General features: G+C 49.6%; 1 protein-coding gene across 2 annotated transcripts; it reads left to right on the top strand.

Moving 5' to 3' along the window:
* Positions 1 to 242: 242 nt before the first annotated feature.
* Positions 243 to 16489, top strand: CCM2L (CCM2 like scaffold protein). 2 transcript variants are annotated; one of them, XM_019645652.1, is made up of 10 exons: positions 243 to 327; positions 2532 to 2699; positions 4638 to 4721; positions 4824 to 5007; positions 5855 to 6312; positions 10325 to 10460; positions 12161 to 12224; positions 14078 to 14207; positions 14525 to 14663; positions 15577 to 16489. In XM_019645652.1, the coding sequence occupies exons 1-10, from the start codon at positions 298 to 300 to the stop codon at positions 15888 to 15890; spliced, it is 1707 nt and encodes a 568-aa protein (XP_019501197.1). In that variant the 5' UTR covers positions 243 to 297; the 3' UTR covers positions 15891 to 16489. The 2 variants fall into 2 exon arrangements, with proteins under 2 accessions (XP_019501197.1, XP_019501198.1); XM_019645653.1 differs by having other exon boundaries at positions 4827 to 5007.
* The last annotated feature ends 5177 nt before the right edge of the window (positions 16490 to 21666 follow it).

A 21666-nucleotide genomic window follows, 5' to 3' on the forward strand; every position in this document is an offset into this window, starting at 1 on the left:
AACCCTTCCCCAGCCTTATTCAGCTCCCACGCCCCCTCCATAGCAAGCCTCTGGCTAGCGGCCTTGAGGTTGTCTCCCCAGGTCAGTTGCTCTATCTGGGCTTCCACTGTTCAGCTGAGGGGTCCCAGGGCTGCATCCAACCCCCTCCACCTCTGCTCACTATCAGACAGGAGGGGCAGGAACTCCAGGGCTGGTGGAGTTTCCGACCAGGCAGGAAAAAGAACAAAGGAACTGTGTGGGGGGAGAGGGTGGAGGGGGTGGCCAGCAGGGTGGCAGGAGTAGAAGGGACGATTCACCATGGAATATGAAGTCAAGAAAGGGAAAAAGGTAGGTGGGAGGTTTGGAGGGATGCAGGGCAGAGAAATGTCCCCAGAGCTGGGGACATGGGAAGTCTCGGGTGGGGGTGATGGGCAGTGAGGGCATAGGTAGGGCCTTTTTTCCCATTTGGAAGGACCTTCCTCCCCACCCTTGGACAGCCAGACATTTGGGCTCCAAACTCCTTAACCTGTCTCCTCCTGCTCTCAGTGGCCTCTGCCACCCTTGCAATGTGCAGACAGACAGACAGGCACCTTCCAGGGAAACCCAGCCAGACAGATTTGTTTGGGAGATAGTCCCAGCCTCCTTCCCTGGTGTTCTTGGGGGGGTTCCTTCCTGCAGCTTCTCAGCCAGAGGGACAGACAACCAACAGACTCATTCCCCTGCTCCCTCCCTTCCCAGACAAGACCTCAGCCAGGGCAATTCTGTGCTGTGAGGCTGCCTGTTCAGGATTGAGACACATACCTGATCCCCTGCTGGGTTCCAGTCTAGTCTGCCACTCCCTGTCTTTATACCAGAGCCAGCTCCTAACGCTTCAGCCTAGGGGTTATTTCCTCCACCCCTTAGGTCCCCACTCCTTCCTGACTCTAAGAAGTTTTCTAGTCTGGTTCTCTGGGCATCTCGTCTGCAATTCAGGGAGCCCCTCGGGTTCCAACTCCCACTCTCGGCCCCACCAAGCCCTCTTCTCCCAGGAAACCTAGGTCAGGCTGTTCCAAAAGACTCCCTCTTAAATCACAAGGACTCAGAAAGGAGCCAAGATGGATGTGCATGTTTCTCTGGATCCATTCCTTCTACAGATATTTACTGAGCACCTGTTATGTCCCAGGCACTATGCCTGGTGCTGGTGATGATGCAGTGATGAGCAAAGCCAGTCAAGGTCCCTGCTCCCTCCCTGGAGCTCACAGTCTAGTGGGGGAAGCAACTATTAATTTTTTTTAACAAAGCAATTAATGCAACATTGCATAAAATGTTCCATATACAGTGCTGGAAGACAGGATATTAGGGGACCCAGCCTGAGACTGTCAGTTTGAGCTGAGATGTGATGGGTGGAAGGAAAGGGGATGGGGAAGAGTGTTTCAGGCAGAGGACTAGCATGTGCAGAAGCTCTGCAGTGGGAATGAACGTAGCAAGGGGGAAGGACTGAAAGATGGCAGCCCTTTGGCTGGAGGGCAGACGTGAGGGGCAGTGTGGGGTAAAATGAGGCTGGAGACGTGAGCAGGGTTGGGCCATTCAGGGCCGCAGACAAAACATTTACCTCTCCAGCCCACTCACACATACCCAGGATAAAGTCCCAGCTCCATAGCTGGCAATCAGGGACTCTATGACTTGTTGATATCATAATTCAGCCACAGCAGACTCCACACAGCTTCTCTAGACATGTGCTTATCTGGTCCTTAAAGCCTCATGCTGGAATACCCTTTCCAATGAGGTTGTTTGTTCTCATTTCTCCGAGCTTCCATATACTCCATCCAGGCTCCACGACATTGGTTTTAAAACTTGGTGCAGCAGAATCACCAGGAACACTTGTTTGAAACATGGATCATGGGGTCTCACCCCCAGGCTCTGATCCATCAGGTCTGAGATGGAGTGCAAGAACGTCCATTTCTCTCAAGTTCCCAGGTGATGTTGCCGCTGCCGCTGGTGGCGGTCATCCAGTTACCACACACTGAGAACTGCTGCTCTAGAGTAGTGCTCAGACTTTCCTGTGAGAACTGGATTCTGTTGGGCTGAGCTGGAACCCTGGAATTTGCACCTTTAAACTTGCTCCTAGCCTTTTTTTTTTTTAATGCAGGTGCCCGCTGAATTATACTTAAATGTACTTATTCACTATTTCTAATTTTTAGGAAAGCACAGAGAAGAGCTTCACAAATTATGCACCCACCACCCAGCTGCATGGAATCTTAGTATTTTTCTGTAGTTGCCCCAGCCAGGGTCTTGGCAGGGCCCCTACTCCTCACCTGGGTGTTTAGAAGGGAGGTTTTGGAGCCAGACGGCCCAGGGTAAGCAATTAGTTTTACCACTACTAGCTGGTGAGCTTATCAGCTAGTGCCCTCTCTGAGACTTAGTTTTTCTACCTGTAAAACGGAGATTACCGAGGTACCCATTCCGTAGTTTTTGTGAGAATTAAATTTGGTAATGTAAGTAAAATTCTGAGCTTGGTAAGTGCTCTATAAAGTCAGTTGCTGTTATCAATGTTATCCCCGCACTTTCCCCAGGGCTTCGTATCCCCTATCCGGAGGCTGGTGTTCCCCAAGGCGGCTCGTCGGGCAGCCTTTAGGAGCAGCGTGAGCCGCCGCCCCCTGCACTCCATGCCCCTTTATCCCCCTGACTACCTCATCGACCCCCAGATCCTGCTATGTGACTACCTGGAGAAAGAGGTTAAGGTGGGTGCGGGATGAGGAGAAGGGGTGGGCACAATCTTGGGGTGAAGAGTATAGGGGAAGAAAAAGTTTCCCTCAACTTTCTTAGGGTCCCTGGCTGGGTCTGAACATTAAACTGACAAATATTCACAGGAGAAAAGCATACACATTTTATTAAAGTTGTACTTGTCCATGGGGGCCTTCACAAGAAAATGAAGACCCCAAGAAGTGACCAGAGCAGGAAGCTTTTATACCTTTTTGATAAAGAAACAATACATTTGTGAAGAACTGACAAGGCAAGAGGGGTTAGGACTAGGGGTAGTAAATGATGAAGAAATAACAAGGTTTGCTTATATAGCCTTCTCGGGCCGAAATCTTCTGTCTCTTCCTCCTGGTGCAGGGAGTGTACCTTTCACCTGGGAGGTTTATCTCCCGCTTTCAGGGAAGGGTGAGTGGGGAGGTCAGAGTGACCTTTGTGATTATGCCATTTTCTCAAAAACTCCTTCAGCTTAGGATATTCAGTATGCCAAAAGGTGCCATATTTTGGGGTAGCGTATCCCGGACCCCATCAGGAGAGACCACTTCAACCCGTGACCAGCCTTGTCTCATTCCAGGGGAGTCCCAGGCGAAAGAGGAACCCTCGCCCCTGCCTTAGGCTACGGACCCTTACTTAGCATGCAATTTCTACCTGCCCTGCCTCAGTGCTCCCACTTCAACACAGGGCTCAGAACCTACCCCCAGGGAAGAGCACATGGGAAAGTGCTCTGTGCACTAAAAAGCCATACTTTCCTGTGAGGTTTTACTGCAGTACTATTGTTACTCAGTGTCCAGGTTAAAGGAATCTAGTTCAGCAAGCCACAGGGAACTTAGGCCACTCAAGGGCTTTACTTCTATTTCATGAGCATCATGAAGGAGCAATGAAGAGTCCTGATTACCCAAGAAAAATCGATACAGGGGTAGGAGTGCCAGATTTAGCAAAAACATGCTGCCCAGTTAAATTTGAATGTCAGATAAACAATGAGTCCTTTTTTAGTATTAATATATGTCCCAATACTGCATGAAACTAAAAATACTAAAAGAACAAACTAAAAAAGTGTCTGTTGTTTATGTGACATTCAAAATTAACTGGCATCTTGTATTTTATCTGGCAACCCTCTAGGGAGAGAAAAGCTAACGAATAAATCCATTTAAAAACTGGAGACTTAAGTTTCATCGAGAATTTAAAAAGAGAGAGAGAGGAAAACGTGATTAGTGAAACTCAACTAGAAGAATAAAACTAAAAATAATGAAAAAAGCTGATTATTATATTGATGGAATAACACTAAAGTTAAGTGATAATGTTGTTATTAAGAATGACTGAAGAATTCATTTATTGATTTGGGACATAGTTTTTCTGACAAAATTATATACTAATTTCATACAACAGTCTTCCCTTTCCATTTAACTTCTGCAACGAGATCATAAAGAGGGTGAGTGGCTTGCACTGTCAGTCGACACTGGTGCTTGGGATGGACAGAGCCACTCAGGCCAAGCGGGAATTCACAGGTGGTCAGTCATTCTGAGCTATTATAGTGACTTTTCCTACTGTTGTAGCTAAATACCGATGTGTTCAGGCAATATAAGCTAACAGTGAGAGTGTGGGCTCTGGTGTGTGGAGTCCACTTTTGCCCTTTCTAGAATATAATATTGAGCATGCTATTTATCTTTGCTGTGCCTTAGTTTCCTAGTCCTTAAAGTGAGGATGAATGAGTGAATGTACATAAAGCTCTCAGGACTGTGTCTGGCTGCTATGGCCGGCTCAATAACAGTTATTATCAGGCTTTTACTATTAATTCAGATACTTCTATCTCAGTCTACCAGCACCGCGTCAGTGAGGAGGTCAGGGTCCTCCAAGGCTTCAGGATGACTTCTCTCTGCCCTTCTTCCACCACTCTCCCCACCCCACCCCTGTTTCCCATCCAGTTCCTAGGCCACCTCACCTGGGTGACCTCCTCGTTGAACCCCTCCAGCCGGGACGAACTCCTGCAGCTGCTGGACACGGCCAGGGTGAGGCTCTGGGGAAGGGAGAGGGCGGGGTCTTGTCCCCTTCTCCCGCCGCCCCGCCCCCAAGGCCAGGGGGAACTCAGGAGATCCGACCTACCCCCGCAGCAGTTGAAGGAGCTGCCGCTGAAGACCACGGCGGAGCAGGACAGCATCCTGAGCCTGTCGGCCCGCTGCCTGCTGCTCACCTGGCGTGACAACGAGGAGCTCATCCTGCGTATCCCCACTCACGAGATCGCCGCCGCCTCCTACCTGCAGGACGACGCGCTGCACCTGCTGGTGCTTAAGACAGGTACAGCGGGAGGGGCCTGCCAAGGAACAGGTGAAGAGGTGAAGGAGAGAAAGGGCTCCACGTCTAGTCTTGGAAATAGATGTGACTGGGTCAGGGGCGGGGCCTGAGGCTGGATGATGGATGATGGAAATAGCCTGACTACCCTACCCAGAAACTAGGAGCAGGCCACGGCCATATGCAATAAGACCAAGCCCAAGGTTGATGTTGAAGAGTGGGGTGGCCTGACCCACTATCCTAGGGTAGAGAAGTCAGGGGTCCTGAGGTCAGGGCAGGGCGTGGATTTAAAGGGCGTGGTGAAGGGAGGTGTGGTGAAGGGAGGCGTGGCTGCTGCGCTCCGAGGGTAGGGGTGGAACGGCGGACGAGGGCGGAGTCCGACCTAGGGGTGGGGCCATACGCAGGGGGCGGGGCTCGGGGCTGGGGTAGCTGGTGAGAGCTGTCAGATCACACCAAACTCGTGGCGAGACCTGAGGCCAGGCGCGAGGTAGAGGCGAAGCCGGAATCCAAGGAGGGCACCTTGAAGCTAGGGGCAGGGTCCGAGTTAAGGGTACAAAGGGAGGGACAACTTGACCACCACAGATGTCAGGGGCGTCGAGGTGGGGTGAGGTGGGTGGGTGCAGCTAGCGGAGCCAAAAGCAGGAGTGGAGCCGGGGGCGAGGCTGGATAGTAAGGACGCGGTGTGGGGGCGGGGCTGGCCTCAGAACTTTGAAGCCAGGGGTGAGGCCTGAGGCCAGGGACCGGGCCAGGCGCGGCCCGACCTCTAGGAGGCCGGGTCAGGTCCCCTGGCTGGCTTCAGGAGGGTGCTCTTAGCCTGATCTCCTGCGCCTGACGGCCACCCGGCCTCTCCTAGGTCTGGGCGTGGACCCAGTGCCGGCCGGTGTAGACGCCAGCCCTGGCGGCGCAGGGCGTGACCCGGGCCCGCCGGGCGCGGCTCCCGAGAAGCGGCGGGTGGGCACCACCGAGCGGCGCCACACCATCTGCAGCCTAGACTGGCGGATGGCGTGGGGCGGGGGCGCGGGCGCCGAGGCCCGGGCTGGTGGCGGCGGCGGCGGCAGCCTGGAGCGCCAGCGCGTGGGGCCCCGGGCGTCCGGCAGCTGGGAGCGGCGGCAGACGTTCAGCGGCAGCTGGGAACGGCGGCATGGTGGCGGCGGCGGCAGCGCGGGCAAGCCGGGCGGCAGCTGGGAGAGGAGGCAGGCGGGCGGCGGCGGCAGCTGGGAGCGGCGCCACCCGGGCACCAACCCTCTCGACCCGCAGGACCCCAGCCCAGACGCCTACTGCAACCTCGTCATCCTGGCTGTGGCCAACAGGGTGAGCCCAAGGGCACCCTGTCCCACTGCGCCCTGCCTCCCGGGCACGTCCTCGATGGGAGGGCGCCGCTCACCCCACCCCACCCCACCCCATTCACGAGGTTCCTGGGGGTCTACCCTGGCCTCTTTACTACTCCCTCCTGCCGCCCTACCCAGGATTGATTCAGGTACTTCCTTTGTGCCCATGATACCAAAAGGCTTCTGAACTCCAACCTTGGACCCCTTCGGACACTTCCCCCTTGCTGTCCCAGTGCATTGAAAACTCACTATGGCTAAAACAGACTTGATCTAACCCCTTCTTCAATCCTGTTCCTTCTCCAATGTCATCAATATCCGCACTACCACAGTGACAATCATGAGGACACTAATCACTGGCATAAATCGAATGCCAACCCATGCTGGACACAGAACCAGCATTAACTTATTTCATTCTCACAGGATCTCCTAGAAGCAAATAGTTCAGCCATCCCATTCTGTAGAGAAGAAACCTCACCCAGAGGCTAAGTAACTTGTGCAAGGTCACGCAGGAAGCAGGTGGTGATTTCAACATTGGGACCCAGGAAGTTCAGAGCCTGTACTCTTGGTGACTGTCTGTCACCCAAGGCAGAGAAGCCTTTCTGTCACTCTTGCTTTGCCTACCCTCTCCGCCCCTCCCCACCCCATCCTCCACATTCACATTGCTTTTATTCACTTGGCCATGTTTATTGAGCACCAGCTTGTGCTAGACATTGGGCTAGGTGCTGTGGATAGAGATAAGACATATTTGGTGTCCTCCGGTAGGGAGCGCACAGTCCGGCAGACGCCTTCAAGCCCTGAGCCTTCTAGGCTTTTCCTCTGACCCAGGGAGCCCCGACTCTGTATATAAACTGGGGTGAATAAAGCAGACATGGTGCCCATCCAGAGGGATAGATGGATAATGACCAGTAAACACGGGCTCCAGAGCTGACTGGCTTTTCCCTGGAAACAGTTTCTCATTTGGCTTCCAGCTCGCCACATTCTCCTAGTTTTCTTCCTACCTTCCTGGCTGCTCCTTCTCAGGAGCTGGTTTCTCCTTTGCGGGCTCTACAGGTTGGACTGCTCCAGGCATAGTCCTTGAGCCTCTCCTCTCCTTTACACTCATTTCTAGGTGATCTCCTCTAGTCTCCGGGCATTTAAAACACTGAGCATTCCCCCAAAGTTTCTCACCAAATCTCTGGACATGTTTCTCTACTCAGCCCTCTGAAGGGCTAATGACCTTCTCAAACCTAACACATTCAAAGCTGAGCCCCCAATCTTCTCCCCTAAACCTGCTTCTCCCTTGGCTTCCTTATCTTGATTAATGGCAGCCCTGTCCTTCTGTTGCTCATAACAAAACCTTGCAGTGATCCTTGGCTCCCCTCTCTTTCACACAGCCCATATCCACTCTGTCAACAAATCATCTTGGCCCTGTTTTTTTTGTGTTTTTTCTTTGTAAACCCATGGCAACCCACTGCCACAGGGGCTGCAGCCTACGCCGTCCCCAGCGACTCACGGCAGCCCAGCTCCAGGCTGAGCTGTTGTTCAGCATCTTAGCTGTGGAGGGCAGTGTCACTGGCCCTCATATGTGGGATCCGAACCGGGGCCCTCTGGCCCCAAGCCAGTTCTTAACCATCACGCCACTCGCCCAGCCCTTGTTTTGTTTTTTAATTATTCGAGACGTCTTGCTCTCATTCTTTTTTTTTTTTTTAAGATTTTATTGGGGAGTTGGGGGAGGGGAACAGCGTTGGGGAATCAGGGAAGGGGAATAGACAAGTTGCTGTCCTTTTGTTCTTCAGTCTATTTGTGGAGGATGTTGCTTCACTGGCCCATGTTGGGATTATCATTGCGCTCTTCCTGGATGAGGCAGATTGGTCGCCGGCCTCTGGATGGCCACTCACAGAGGCTCTTGACAGCTCACGCTGGCTGCCGGCCACTCACGGTAGCTTATGGCAGCCCACTGCAGCCTACGCTGTTGCCGGCAACTCACGGGAGCCCAGCTCCAGGTCGAGCTGTTGTTCACCATCTTAGCTGTAGAGGACGCGGCGTCACTGGCCCTCATGTGGGATCTGAACCCGGGCCCTGATGCTCAGAGCTGGCGTCCCAAGCCAGCTCTTAACCAACGCGCCACTCGGCTGGCCCTTGGCCCTGTTTTTAAAATATAAATCCAAACCCATCTGCTTCTCTCCACTCGCCACTGTCCCCACCTAGGTCCATGCCCCATCTTCTATCATCTGAATCATGCAGTCACCCCTCACTGGTTTGGCTCTTGCTTACAATCTGTTCCCCCACATGGTCAGAGCAGTCCTATTAACACTTAAGTCACATTGTGTCACTGCTCAAAATCTTTCAGCTCCCCTTTTCATTTGGAGTAAAAGCTAAGGTCCTTAAAACTGCTTATAAGGCCATTCACCTTATAGTGGTTCCAACCATCATTCCCATTTCCTCTCTGGCCTCATCTCTTTCCACTCTTCCCCTTTATTCACTCCACTCCAGCCAGATTGGTCTCCTTGTAGAGTGCAAGAGACCTGTGTGTGCTGGGTGGTTCACTGTGGTATTTCTGGCTCCTAGAACAGTGCCTGGCACATCATAGGTACTCAATAAATATTAAATGAGTAGATCAAGTCAATCAGATTATTATACCTGTGATGGAAACCAAGAAGAAAGAAAGCAGGTTGCAGTGATAATTAGGGAGGAGATCCATTTTCCATAGGGAAAGTGAGTTTGTGCCCTGTTTATCCCACTGGACTGTGAGGGCTTTAGGGTACACACCTCAACCAATTCACCTCTGAGACCCCAGAGCCTGTTCCAGTACCTGTCACACAGTTAACAAAATGAGAATTTGTAAAATAAATAAATAAATGAAGAGTTGTTTTCCAGGAGTACCTTAGCCTCTGGCCTTTTATCTGAAACATTGTGGTCCCAAGGAGGGTACAGGAGTTAGTCACAAAATCTGGGTGCCAATATTAACCAATGCCACAAGCCTGCTGTGTGAGCCTGGGCAAGCCATGTAAGCCTCTGTGTCTTTAACTATAAAATAAGGACCCTCTCTTTCTTGTCCATTTTGTAGGTTATTGTAAGGCTCGATTTTGGTTTAATGATTAGTACGTTCCCCCAACCCAAAATATCTATCCAGGGCTACATTTTAATTTACACCCTGGGTGTTTTTTAGATTCGCAAAAGGAAATGCCTTCATGGAGATGGTCTCTTCATCAATTATGGTCTTTTTGTGTCTCTTGCTTGAAGACATTAAGAGGCAAATTCTTCCTCAAATTTGCAATCTCCAAAAGATCTCACCCAAGAACTTAAATTCCTTGCTTTTATTAGAGACTGAAGTCTATGCATTTATCCTGCTTCCACTTATGCCCTGGGCGCTCCAGAAGCTCATATCTAAATATGGCATCTGGCAGTAGTAACTATGTTGAGCCTCAAATGTTCACACGTTTAATTTTTCTTCTACCTACTAGGTATTAGGAGACCTGGGTTCTAGTCCTGGATAAGCACGCTACCTCTTTGGGTCTCAGCTTCCTACCTGTAAATTAAAATAAATTAGGACTAGGGCCGGCCGAGTGGCTCAGTTGGTTAAGAGCTCGCTCAAGAGTTTGAGCTCTGAGCAATGGCGGTTCAATTCCCGGCCCAAGCTGAGCTGCCGTTGAGCTGCCAACAGGTGGCAGGATGGCTCAGCTAAAAAAATTAAAAATAAATAAATAAATTAGGACCTATTTTAGATAAACTTCAGGAGGGTTCATGAATCCCCCAGAAATTGGGAGTGCTTGTATGCTATTTTCAGGACAGAAGGGTTAGAATCATCACTGGATTCTATAAAAAGGCCATATAATTTTGATGGGAAATATCCTCAAAGTCAATTTAAAGGCCTCCATATGTGTGTGTGTGTGTGTGTGTGTGTGTGTGTGTGTGTGCGCGCGCGCCTCTGTGAGACTCCTCATACTGTGTTTTAGAAAGCAGGGACATCCTGGTCACTGGAGAGGGCCTGAGCTCTGTCCTTCTCCCTGGGCCAGGATGCTGCCGAGGAGTCCTGCGCCCTCATCTGTCAGGTCTTCCAGATCATCTATGGGGACCAGAGCATTGAGTGTGTGGACCGGGCCGGCTACCATTACACATCCACACCCGAACGGCCATGGCTCTGCAGCCGCAGTGAGTAATTGAATTCCTGGCCTTCCCTCCTGTGAAACATTCCAAAAGTCTGGGAGGGGGGAATGCCCCAGGATTTAGGCCAATGAAAGCCTTTAGGGGTCCTGATCTCTACTGCAATTACAATGTACCCCTGATCTAGATTAAAAGAAAATGTCAGTTTTCATAGCTTCTTCAGATGTTCCGGTTGTCACGTTCAGAACAAGCCCTGCAGAGCTGAACTTTTCTCTCTCCCTTTTGTTTTTGGTGTCTGCTTTTGCGAAACCTATGCACATGCATTGTGTGTTTACTGAGCTGGCTAGTCCCTTTAGGGAAGTAGGTCAAAGCCAAGATTTCCAGACCCATCTTTGAATGCAATCAAGGGCTAGAACGAGAATGAGACCAATAGGGGCATTTACTGAGCACAAACTATGTGCCAAGACAGTATCAATGTGCTAAGTCTCATTTAATCCTCTTAGCAACCGTGTCTATCCTGTTTGCCACTGTATCCCTGTGCCTAGTGCGGGACCAGGGACATCACAGATGCTCAAGAAGTATTTTTTGAATGGATGAAAGAACTGTCTGAGGACTTATGATTCCAATTTTACAGATGATGACATTAAGGCCCAGAGTAGTCAATAAATTGTTTAAGTTCACACAGCTAGTAGTAAGTGACAGAGTCAGGATTCAAACCCAGGTGTGTCTGATTCTAAAGCTTCTGTCTGCCACAGCTTTTCTCCCCATGCTGCCTTCAAGGCCCCTGAGTAAATTTCCACAGCCACAGCCCTTTCAACATAGATCTCTGTTTGCATAGTTCCAGCAACATAGAGCCTGCTCTTTACTTCTGGAGGCACTCCCATCTGTGGGAACTGTGGTTTGGGAAGCTGGGATAGTTCATCAACCATCACAAGGACGATAGGCAAATAAATGAGATAATTTAACAAATATTTCAAGAAATTCATTCATTCAGCATATATGCATTGAGTAGGGACTGTGTGTCTGATCCTGCTAATTACCAGGATATACTGGTGAGCAAAATTAGATGTGGCCCTGCCCTCACGAGGCTTGCTTGCATTGCTGAAGTAGTCCGACAGTAAGCAAATAGTTACGCAAATACAATGTAACCACATACTCTATGCTATGAGAACATATAATGAGGAACTGTCCACCCCTGGAAAGTCAGGGAAGTGTCCTGAGGCAGTGACACTGAGTGAGCCAAGATCAAAAGGCAAAGCTTGTACCCGGATTCAGTGAGACGCCGGGACTAGGTACAGAGCAAGCTCTCTCTGTAAAGGGTACTTCTTTCCTCTCAAGATTTTGAGTTCCTTCCCTCTCAATGTTCTTTTTTGTCTCAGCTCAAACACATAGTTTACCAAAATAGACCCTCACCTCTTCCCTCATCTGCTATACCCATGACCCCCATGAGGTAGGCAGGAAGATGGGATTGTCCCAATGCTGGAAAAGTTGAGGGCCAGGAGATGGGAGGTGAGTTACCCAAGGTTGACTGTGTGTTGGGGGGAAGGGCAGGAATCATGGTCAGAAGCTTCCAGTCGCTACCCATTTCACTCAGAGTAAAAACTAACACTCTTACAGTAGCTTACAAGGCCATATGCGCTCTCCAGCCATCATCCCAACCCCAGGGTGGGGGCTGAAGTTGGGGTCTCAGGAGCCGGGGATGCTGGTCCCTGCTTTGCCATCTCTAACACTCTGTCTGCTGTTTCCAGGTGAGAGCTGCCGAACCGACGGGACTTATGCCTACGACGCTGACTTCAGCTGCTGCAGCTCCTTGTGGGTATTACCCACTCTTCCCCTCCCCACCCGTGCATAAACAGGGTTGCTTTTCTAGGCATTTTTGAGACCTCTTTGGGCAAGAAAGAGTGGGAGAAAGTGACCCCACCTTGATTTGTGCTGAGACACTGAGCACTGAGGATGGGAGGTAAACTGAGCTCTTATGAGCTCATGGGATCCACACCCCTGAGAGACCTAGTGTGCAACCAGAACCCAGAAGTGGACCCACATAGGCCTATGATTCTTTCCCAGTCAAACAGACACAATGGCCTGCAGAGCCCAAAATCACAGCTAATGCCAAAAAAATCATTTTTGTTTACTTTAGTTTTGGCTCCATGTAATAGAAAACCCTTTAAAAAAAAAAAGAGTAGCTTAAACAAGTTGGCCATTTTCAAGGCCACCTCATGCCTCAAGGGTGGCTATAGCCCCAGCCATCATGGCAGCATGCAGGGGCCTCTTTAAAGAGCTTTGCAGGAATTCCAGGTCTCCAAACATCCTCTAATGGCAGCGGTTCTCAACCTTCCTAATGCCGCGGCCCCTTAATACAGTTCCTCATGTTGTGGTGACCCCCAACCATAAAATTATTTTCGTTGCTACTCTATAACTGTAATTTTGCTACTGTTCTGAATCGTAATGTAAATATCTTTTTGTTTTCCGATGGTCTTAGGCGACCCCTGTGAAAGGGTCGTTCGACCCCCAAAGGAGTCGTGACCCACAGGTTGAGAACCGCTGCTCTAATGACTCCTGCTTACATCTCATTGGCCAGAACTTGGCCACATCACCACAACTAGCAAAACTAGAAAATGTAGGATTTAAAAAATATATATGTATATATTGCCACTAAGCTACACTGCTTCCCTGTAGGTAATGGAAGATGGTTCTGGGACAACATAAAGACCAGGAAGCAGGTTGACTTTTTATTAAGCAATATTTATTGAGTACACACTGTGTGCCAGGCACCATACTGTATGCTAGGGATACAGTGGGGAATGAGACAATGACGAGACCTATGCTTGGCACATAGTAGGTGTTCAACAAATGAAGAAAACCAAGGTCCCAGCTCGTGCATGGTTTACAGTCTAGCACAGGACACAGCGAAGTCATTATTTAATAGTAATAAGCATTAATGATAATAAGCACTGAAAGACAAGCTCAGAATGCTGAGAAAGAGGCTGTGGGGACATGACCTCAGCTGGGGAGTCAGAAGGGCCTCTCAGCTGACGATACTTGAACTGAGGCCTGGAGGAGGAGTGCTCCAGGTAGAGGGAACAGCAAGTGCAAGGATTCTGAAGCAGGACAAAGCTGGGTGTGTTTGAGGGGCAGCCAGGAGGCCACTGTGGCTGTGACAGAGGGTGGAAGGGAGAGGGTGGTCAGAGAGGATGCTTGGTGGGGAGATCTGGAAAGTCCTTGCACGTTATGAGCAGACTTGTAGACTTTGTGACCGCATTTCACAGAGGGTCTAACCTAGTCTGGGGGGATCGAGGAAAATTTTCCTAAGAAGGTGACATTTAAGATCTAATGATGAATAAGAATTAGCTGAGCAACAGATAGAGGAAGAGAGACATTCTAGGACATGGGAACAGCATGTACAAAGACCCATAGGAGAAGAGGTACTTGGGAGTATTAAAGAAAAAGAGAGAAGGCAGGGTGGCCTGAGCACAGAGAACAAAGGTGAAAAGAGGCTTGAGAGGCAGCCAGGGGCCAGAAAATGTGTGTCCTTAAAGGCGAAAATGGAGCCTGGGATGAGGCCTCAGGCCCAGAGCACTGGCAGCTGTGCCCTCCCACCTTCCACCTGCGGCAAGGGAGGAGCTGGAGGGAGGTGAGTGAGGACCACTTTCTGCCTGTCCCTGCAGCAATGGCTCCCAGGACACATTTGAAGCATGTTACAGCGGCACGTCCACACCCTCTTTCCATGGCTCCCACTGCAGCGGCAGCGACCACAGCGGCCTGGGCCTAGAGCAGTTACAGGATTACATGGTCACGGTGAGCTGGGGCACCAGTGCAAACAGCACAAGCAAAGGCCTGGAGGCTGGAGAAAACATGGGGTATTTCAGGAATCGTGAATAATCCTGGACGTGACTGAAGCATAAGACCCCAGAGGTCAGGGTAAGACATGAGGTTAGGAGAGTAAACGAAGGCCAGCTTGTTGAAGGGCCTAAACTAACGTCAGCCAGCATTGTCAAAGGAGGGCTGGACCAAATATGTCCTTAGAGTGGGCTCTGGGACTTTTAGGTAGGGTTTGGGTGGGGGTTGCTTCCTGGGATTGATCTCTGGGATTGATCTAAACAGTGTCCCCACAGTTGCGGAGTAAGCTGGGGCCCACTGAGATCCAGCAGTTCGCACAGCTGCTGCGGGAGTACCGGCTGGGGCTGCCCATCCAGGATTATTGCTCCGGCCTGCTGAAGCTCTATGGAGACCGGCGCAAGTTCCTCCTCCTTGGTGAGCCCCCTGCCCCACTCCTTAAGGGTCAGCCAAGACCCCTACATGGTCCATGACATTCCTGGTCAGGCACTAGACTGGGAGTGTTTATTCCTTATCCTTCAGCCTCTGATTAGGCCAAGATCATGAGATCCATGGAGCATATGAGGAGACCAAGTTGCAAAGAGAGGAAGGGGCTTGCCTGCAGTCACAGAGCCAATAAGAACAGAGCACTGGTATAGCCATTTCATCTTCACAGCAAAGCTGGAAGAGGGAATGATTCTTCCTATCTTACCCATGAGGAAGCTGAGGCTCAGAGAGGCTAAGGAACTTGTTCAAGATCACACAGCTAGTAAGGAGGGCCAATAAAAATAACAACAGGAATACTATTAATAAGCTAACATATATTTGGCAGTTACCATGTGCCAAGCATCATCTCACTGAATGTCCTCAGTTTTAGGAAGTAGAAACTATTTGCCCCCATTTTGCAGTTGAAGAAACTGAGGCTCAAAGAAACAAAGTAAAATACTGAAGTCATAGCTAGTAAGTAGAGATGGAAGAAAAATGAGCAACTTTTATGGAGCACTCAGTATGTGCTAAGTAGTACCTTATATAATCCTCACATCCCTACCGGGTTATCTCATTTTCACAGGGGAGAAAATTAAGGCTCAGAGTAGTTATTTAATGAGGGTCACACAACTAATGGGAGTATAACAATTGTAATAATAATAAGCTAATATGCAGTGAGCATGTAACTGTGTGCCTAGAGTTATGTCATTTTTTTCTGGCTCAGAGAATCAAGGTATTATGCAAAGCCACACAGCCAGTGAGTGGTAGGGGCAGGATTTGAACTCAGATCTCCAGTGAAGGTGATTCCTCTGTGGGAGGGGAAGGGGCTGAACCCTGAGGAGTCACCTGCTCTTCGGCCCCATAGGGATGCGGCCCTTCATCCCGGACCAGGACATCGGCTACTTCGAGGGCTTCCTGGAGGGCGTGGGCATCCGCGAGGGTGGCATCCTCACTGACAGCTTCGGCCGCATCAAGCGCAGCATGAGCTCCACGTCCGCCTCTGCCGTGCGCAGCTATGACGGCGCGGCTCAGCGGCCCGAAGCACAGGCCTTTCACCGGCTGCTGGCTGACATCACGCATGACATCGAGGCGCTGGCTCCAGACGACGACGACAGCACGGACGAGGAGCCCCGGGGCTCCCCGGGCGGGGGAGAGGCGGATGAAGACAACTACCTGTAGCCTGTGGCCGCCGCCAAGGCGGAGGGCCTGGAGTGGGTGGCCCCGCAATCCCGCCTCTGAGCCTCACGTCTGCCTGCCGTCTCCATCCCTAGTCTGGACGGAGACTCACACCCTGACCAGGACCCCGCCCTCGGGGCTCCAGTCTCTGCAGTACCGAGAATGCCCTGCAGGGGACGAGACCCTCAAGTCCTAGGCAGTCGCACAGGGCTCAGCCAGCCCCTCTGCCTGCCGGGGAGAGGCTGTGTCCTCTTTTGTCCCACTAGCCGGGAGTCTCGGCCACCAGGACACACCCTCCTTCCCCGACTCCGGCAACTTTCTGGAGGCCAAGGGAGAGGTGATGAGTGGGCTCCACCTGCTGGCCGACTGAGAAAAGACTTCCCAGAGCCCAGAGACTTCTGTTCCTCCTACTCTACAGTTTGAGAAACCGTTTTAAAAAAAAGAAAAGGGGGCCGGCGGAGTGGCTCAGTTGGTTAGAGCGCGAGCTCTGACAGTTCGATTCCCGCTGGGATGGAGGGCTGCACGCTTCCCCCCACACACACACACACACCCGCAACTAGATTGAAAGCTGCGACTGGACTTGGAGCTGAGCTGCGCCCTCCACAACTAAGATTGAAGGACAACTTGACTTGGAGCTGATGGGTCCTGGAAAGACACAGTGTTCCCCTGCCCCAATCCCCCAATAAAGTCTTTAAAAAAATAAATAAAGGGAAAGGGACTTGAGGGAATCTCCTGATTCTCTTTAGATGTTACCTCAAACTGACTGTCCTAAGTTGTGTTGAGGGTCTTTTCAAGGCTCTAAATGGAAGGGTCTGCCCTCTCCTGGTGGCAATAATTGAATCATCGCTGTGAAGTAGAGGCTTTTCTCTACTGAGAGTTGACTCAGAGGAGCGTGATCTGAATCCCAGGCCTGGCCCTAAGACTCCAAACAAGTTGCTTATACAGATCTTGGATTTGGAGCCAGACAGACCTAGGTCTGTGTCTGGTTAGTGTCCTAGCCTCTGTGCCTCCGCTCTCCTCATCTGTCCCATGAGGTGGGTCCCACCTACCTCACAGGGTGGTCATGGGCATTAACGAAGGTCAAGACCTTAGTGCTGGGTCTGGCACGTGATAGACACTCAATAAATGCTGCTCCCTTCCAGGTCTAACGCTCCCTGACTCAGTTCACCTGTCCTTTCCCTGTGTGCAATGGGGTGGAAACAGAGGTGGGGGTGAGATGGAAGAAGACCCTCAGCACAGTTTGGGAAGAGGAAATAGGACTTGCCCCTCACAGCTTCATTACAGCCTGGCTTCATGCTTGAACCCCAAATGAAAAGTACCCAAGACTCCACAGACAGCCTTCTTGGGGGTCTGATGTAGTCAACAAAACCTGAAGGCAGGGTTGGAGAGGGACAGAAGTCAGCATAAGGACAGCACTCGGCACAGCCCAAGCAAAAGCTTGGAGGCTAAAAGGAACAAACCCTGAGAGGAGGCCAGAGGCTCGCATAGAAGAGCGAAAATTTATGGTAAAACTTGACAGAGCCTTCTATGGCCAGCCATATGGTACTTACCGTAAGGTAGGCACTATTATTACCAAATTTAAAACCATGTTATTATTATCAGAGCTTCAGGTCCAGAGAGTTGATTCACACTCAGTTTGTGGAAAATGGTCATGCCTTCATAACTGGTCTGCGCAAGGCGCTTCTGCTGTTGTTGTGCTTTATTTTCTGCCTCTGTCCATACATTCCCTACACTCCTCCTGCCCACCACAGGCACCCACTCCTATGTGTTGGTATATGTCCCTGGACAGAAATACAAAATTCTTTGCGCGTTTACACATGAATGGTACTGGGTAAGGATCTCCTTCTGTTGCTTTTTTCACTCTATAATATATTTTTACGATCTACCCGTGTTGTTATTGGAAAGTCTAGCTTATTGCATCGAATGATTACAAAATATTCCAAGGTGAGCATCCACTGTTTTATATATCCATTCCCCCAGTGATGGACACTCAGGTTGTTCCCAACTCCCTCTTACCACAAACAACATTGTGATGAACATCTTGGTGCGTGACCCTTATGAGGCTATGTGAAAATTTCTTTGGGCTCTATACCCAAGAGTAGAATAGATCACAGGGCATATATAGGTTTTAAACTTTACTAAATTCTGCTAGAATGGCTCCACTAGCAACATGTGAAGGATGCTGTCTCTTCTCGCATTTCCATCAGCTTTTACATTATCTGACTTGGTAATTTTTGCCTACAGTTTGGGTGGCAAGGCGACATCTCACTTGCATTTCTCTGTTGATCCTGAGATTCAGAACCTCCTCCTATACTTGCCAGGCATTTGAGCTTCCCCTTCAGTGAATTGTCTGTGAACTTTTGCCCACTATCTATGGGGGTTCCTGTCTTTTTCTTGTTGATTTGCAGGAGTAGCTTATATATTTTAAATATGAATCCCTTGTTGGCTGTTGCTATTCCAGATATTTCCTGCTAGTACACTGCCCATCTGTTCAGTTTATCTGTGGAAGTGGTTCTCAAACTTTAGCTTGCAACAGAATCTCCTGGAAGGCTTGCTAAAACACAGATTGCTAAACCCCACCCACAAGGTTCTGGCTCAATAGAGCAACCATGAGGCCTAAGAATTTGCATTTCTAACAAGTATTCAGGTGATACTGATGCTTCAGGAACCACACTTTGAGAACCACTGGTCTAGGGTACTTTCCTTGGAATAAATTTGTTCCAGTGAACAAATCTTTATTTTGGATGTTTTTAAGTCTATTTATCCCCATTTTAAGGATGAGAGAAGTGGAGCTCAAGGAGGTGAAGTGAATGACCCAAGGTAACCCAGAAAGCTTGGATTTAGACCCCTATCTGGCTAACCCCAGAGCCCATGGTCCTAGCTGCTCTGCTATCCTGTCTACCAGCCTTTGGGATATAGTGATCACAGACTGAAGAATTTGGACCTGAGGATACGGGGAGTCTTAGTAAGTTCCTGAGTGAGTCAGTCATAGAGGTAGGAGTCAGTTGGCTATGGGCAGGAGCCAAAGAGCTCGAGATCCCTCTTAAAGGCCCGAGGGCTTTGCAAGAGGATCAAACACAGCCTTAGCCAGGGCACAGTGACAAGGCTGCTAAGAGGGAGGCACTGAGATGTTTCTTATCCTACAACTCTGGTGATGGAGCAATTTCCCTCATACCCTGAGGAAGTCCCCACCCACCCCGGAACTACCCTGTTACCAAAGCCATGTAACCCCTAGTTACTGAGGTCCAAAGGGCCCAGGCTCTGAGCATGAGGACTGTGTGCACACTTCCTCCTGTAGTGTCCAGGATCGCTTCCCATCATGGTTCAGTTCCTGGCACTGCAAGATGGGGAAACCACCAGGAGGTGGGGCAGCTGATTCCCAAAGGCCTGTAGGGGGGTGTAGTAAGGATGGAACTTCCCAAACAGCTGGATCCCCTGGGGACAGTCCTGCCCCATGGACAAGTGATGAAGTTAGTGAAATTGTCTCCAGCCTCCTCCTTACACTAAGCCCCTCTCACTTTGGGACCCTACAACTTCTGACTCCCTTCTTGGCTTCCAACTAGAGACTCCTAGCCATGCTTCACAACTGTGTGTTGGGGACGAGTCTTGGGGCCATTGTCATTCAGTCACCAAACATTGACAGAGTGCCCACTCTCTTCCAGACACTGTGTTAGACACCAGAGGGAAATAAAAAACAGTCCTTCCCCACTGGGGGGCTCCCGGCTTGATGGGAGGCAGGTCCCCAAGTAATCACAGCAGAAAGTTCTCAATTGTAATATCAGAGAGTGAGAACCAGCTCTTTCTGGGGAAGGGAGAAAAGGCTTTTGCAGGGGAGGCGACTTAGGAACAAGACTTTGAAGGATGAGCAAGATTTTTGGCAGATAGACAATACAAGGGGGAGGGGAAGCCTCCAGGCAAAGGCCAGGTTGCTCAAAGTAGCCTGGCACACTCTGAGACTGGTGACCAGTTGGTTCCAGTGCAGTGGTTATACGCTCCACCCCGGGGTCAGGCTGAGTGAGTTTTGAATACCACTCTGACATCTGCTAGTTGGGTGGCCTTGAGTAAGCCCCTAAATGTCTCTGGATCTTGGTTTTCTTATCTATAAAATGAGGATGATAATGGCATTACCCTCATAGATCTCACATATTGTTATGAGGCTTAAACAAGATAATCCATGTAAAAGTACATATAGTAAGTGTTCAACAAGTGGGACCATTATTGTTGCTGAAGGATCATGTGGTATGTGAGAGAGGAAACAGAGGAGAAGGCAGATTTAGAAGGTCCTTTAAGGGCAGGCTAGGAAGAGTTGGTAATGGCGAGTGATGTAATGAGCTTGCATTTTCCAGAAGTGACTCTAGCTGCTTGGAGAGGAAGGTTGACTAGACAGTAGAGGACAGGCTGGGTGCTGGGGAATGGGGTAAGGGGCTAGAATGATGACCAAATGAGAGACGCTAAGACCTTAGCATCTTAGATAGAGGAAGAGGAAGGAGGAGGAGAGGGCAGGTTCCAAAGGAGAGGAAGGAGAAGAGGGCTCCCTCCTGGTTCAGAAAACAGCAGCCTCTCAAATCCTTTTATTAGATCCATCCATCCACCCATTTTTTTTTAGCACTTGAACCCTGGCCTCAAGGAGCTTACATTCTAAGGAGTTTAATAGCTATTAAGTAATGTTACTTGGTGCTTCCAGATGCAGTAACCAACCAATCAGGCTTAAATGATCAGAAATTGACAGCCCCAATGATGTGTCCTCTCATTTCTGACTTGTCTATTCTCAGACATTTTAAATGAGAGGCAAAGTGTTTTAGGCACAAACCCTTGCCCACTTTCTGCAATGGGGACTTTCAGTGTCTTCTATGACAGCCCTTTCCATCTAGCGCAAGAGCTAACAACTTCCTCCCTGCCCACCCCACCTCCCCCATCCCCACCCCTACTTCTAGGTCCTAGAATCGCCTTCTAGAACTCTACATGGTACAGCTGCTCCCTTAGCCCTTGGGTGGCCCTGCACTGATGCACAAAAAAATGATATGACCTGCAGAAACTTCTCATTTCTGTCTAAAAGCAACTTGTTTAAAAAAATTGTTTTTGAAATATATCATGCAGACAGAGATAGTGCCTATGATGTGTAAAGAGGAAATTCAAATAAGTCGTAAAGACCCAGAGCCCAATAAAAAAACAGGCAAATTATTTGTATAACTCACAGAAAAGAAAGTACAAATGACTCTGAAACATATGACGAGATGTTCATCCTCACTCATAATAAGAAAAATGCAAATTAATACTGCATTGAGAAAACATTTTTTAGTTACTAGACTGGCAAAGTTTGGAAAGTTTAATCACTTACCTTGTAGGTATAGGTATGAGGAAACAGGCACTCTTATACATTGCGGGTGGGAGGGTAAGTTGGTAAAAACCCCATATAACAATATCTATCAATATTTTAAATGCACAGACCCTTTGGTGCAACAATTCCACTGCCAGGAACTTCTCCTACATTTTTACTCACACAAGTGGAAATGGTGGGCGTGCAAGAAAAATCATGGATTTGTTTTAATAACAAGAGATTAGAAATAAACAAAATGTTCAGTGATTAGCGGCTGGCTCATGCAGACAATAGAATACCATGCAGCCATAAATAAGAATGATGTAGCTCTCTATGTACTGATATGAAATTATTTCCAAGAAAGAGTAAGGGGAAAAAAAAGTAAGGTGCAGAACAATGCACTTTGGACAGTGTTGTCTTGTTGTTTAAAGGTGGAGGGGAATGTCTTTGTGTTCTGGAAGG

The sequence above is a fragment of the Hipposideros armiger genome, unplaced genomic scaffold (genome assembly GCF_001890085.2).
Source record: "Hipposideros armiger isolate ML-2016 unplaced genomic scaffold, ASM189008v1 scaffold_94, whole genome shotgun sequence".
Taxonomy (NCBI): domain Eukaryota; kingdom Metazoa; phylum Chordata; class Mammalia; order Chiroptera; family Hipposideridae; genus Hipposideros; species Hipposideros armiger.

Coding starts and splice junctions, on each gene's coding strand:
- CCM2L (XM_019645652.1), top strand. CDS start 298: ATGGAATATGAAGTCAAGAAAGGGAAAAAG. Junction 10,461..12,160: donor GCCATGGCTCTGCAGCCGCA/GTGAGTAATTGA, acceptor TGCTGTTTCCAG/GTGAGAGCTGCCGAACCGAC. Junction 14,208..14,524: donor TACAGGATTACATGGTCACG/GTGAGCTGGGGC, acceptor GTGTCCCCACAG/TTGCGGAGTAAGCTGGGGCC.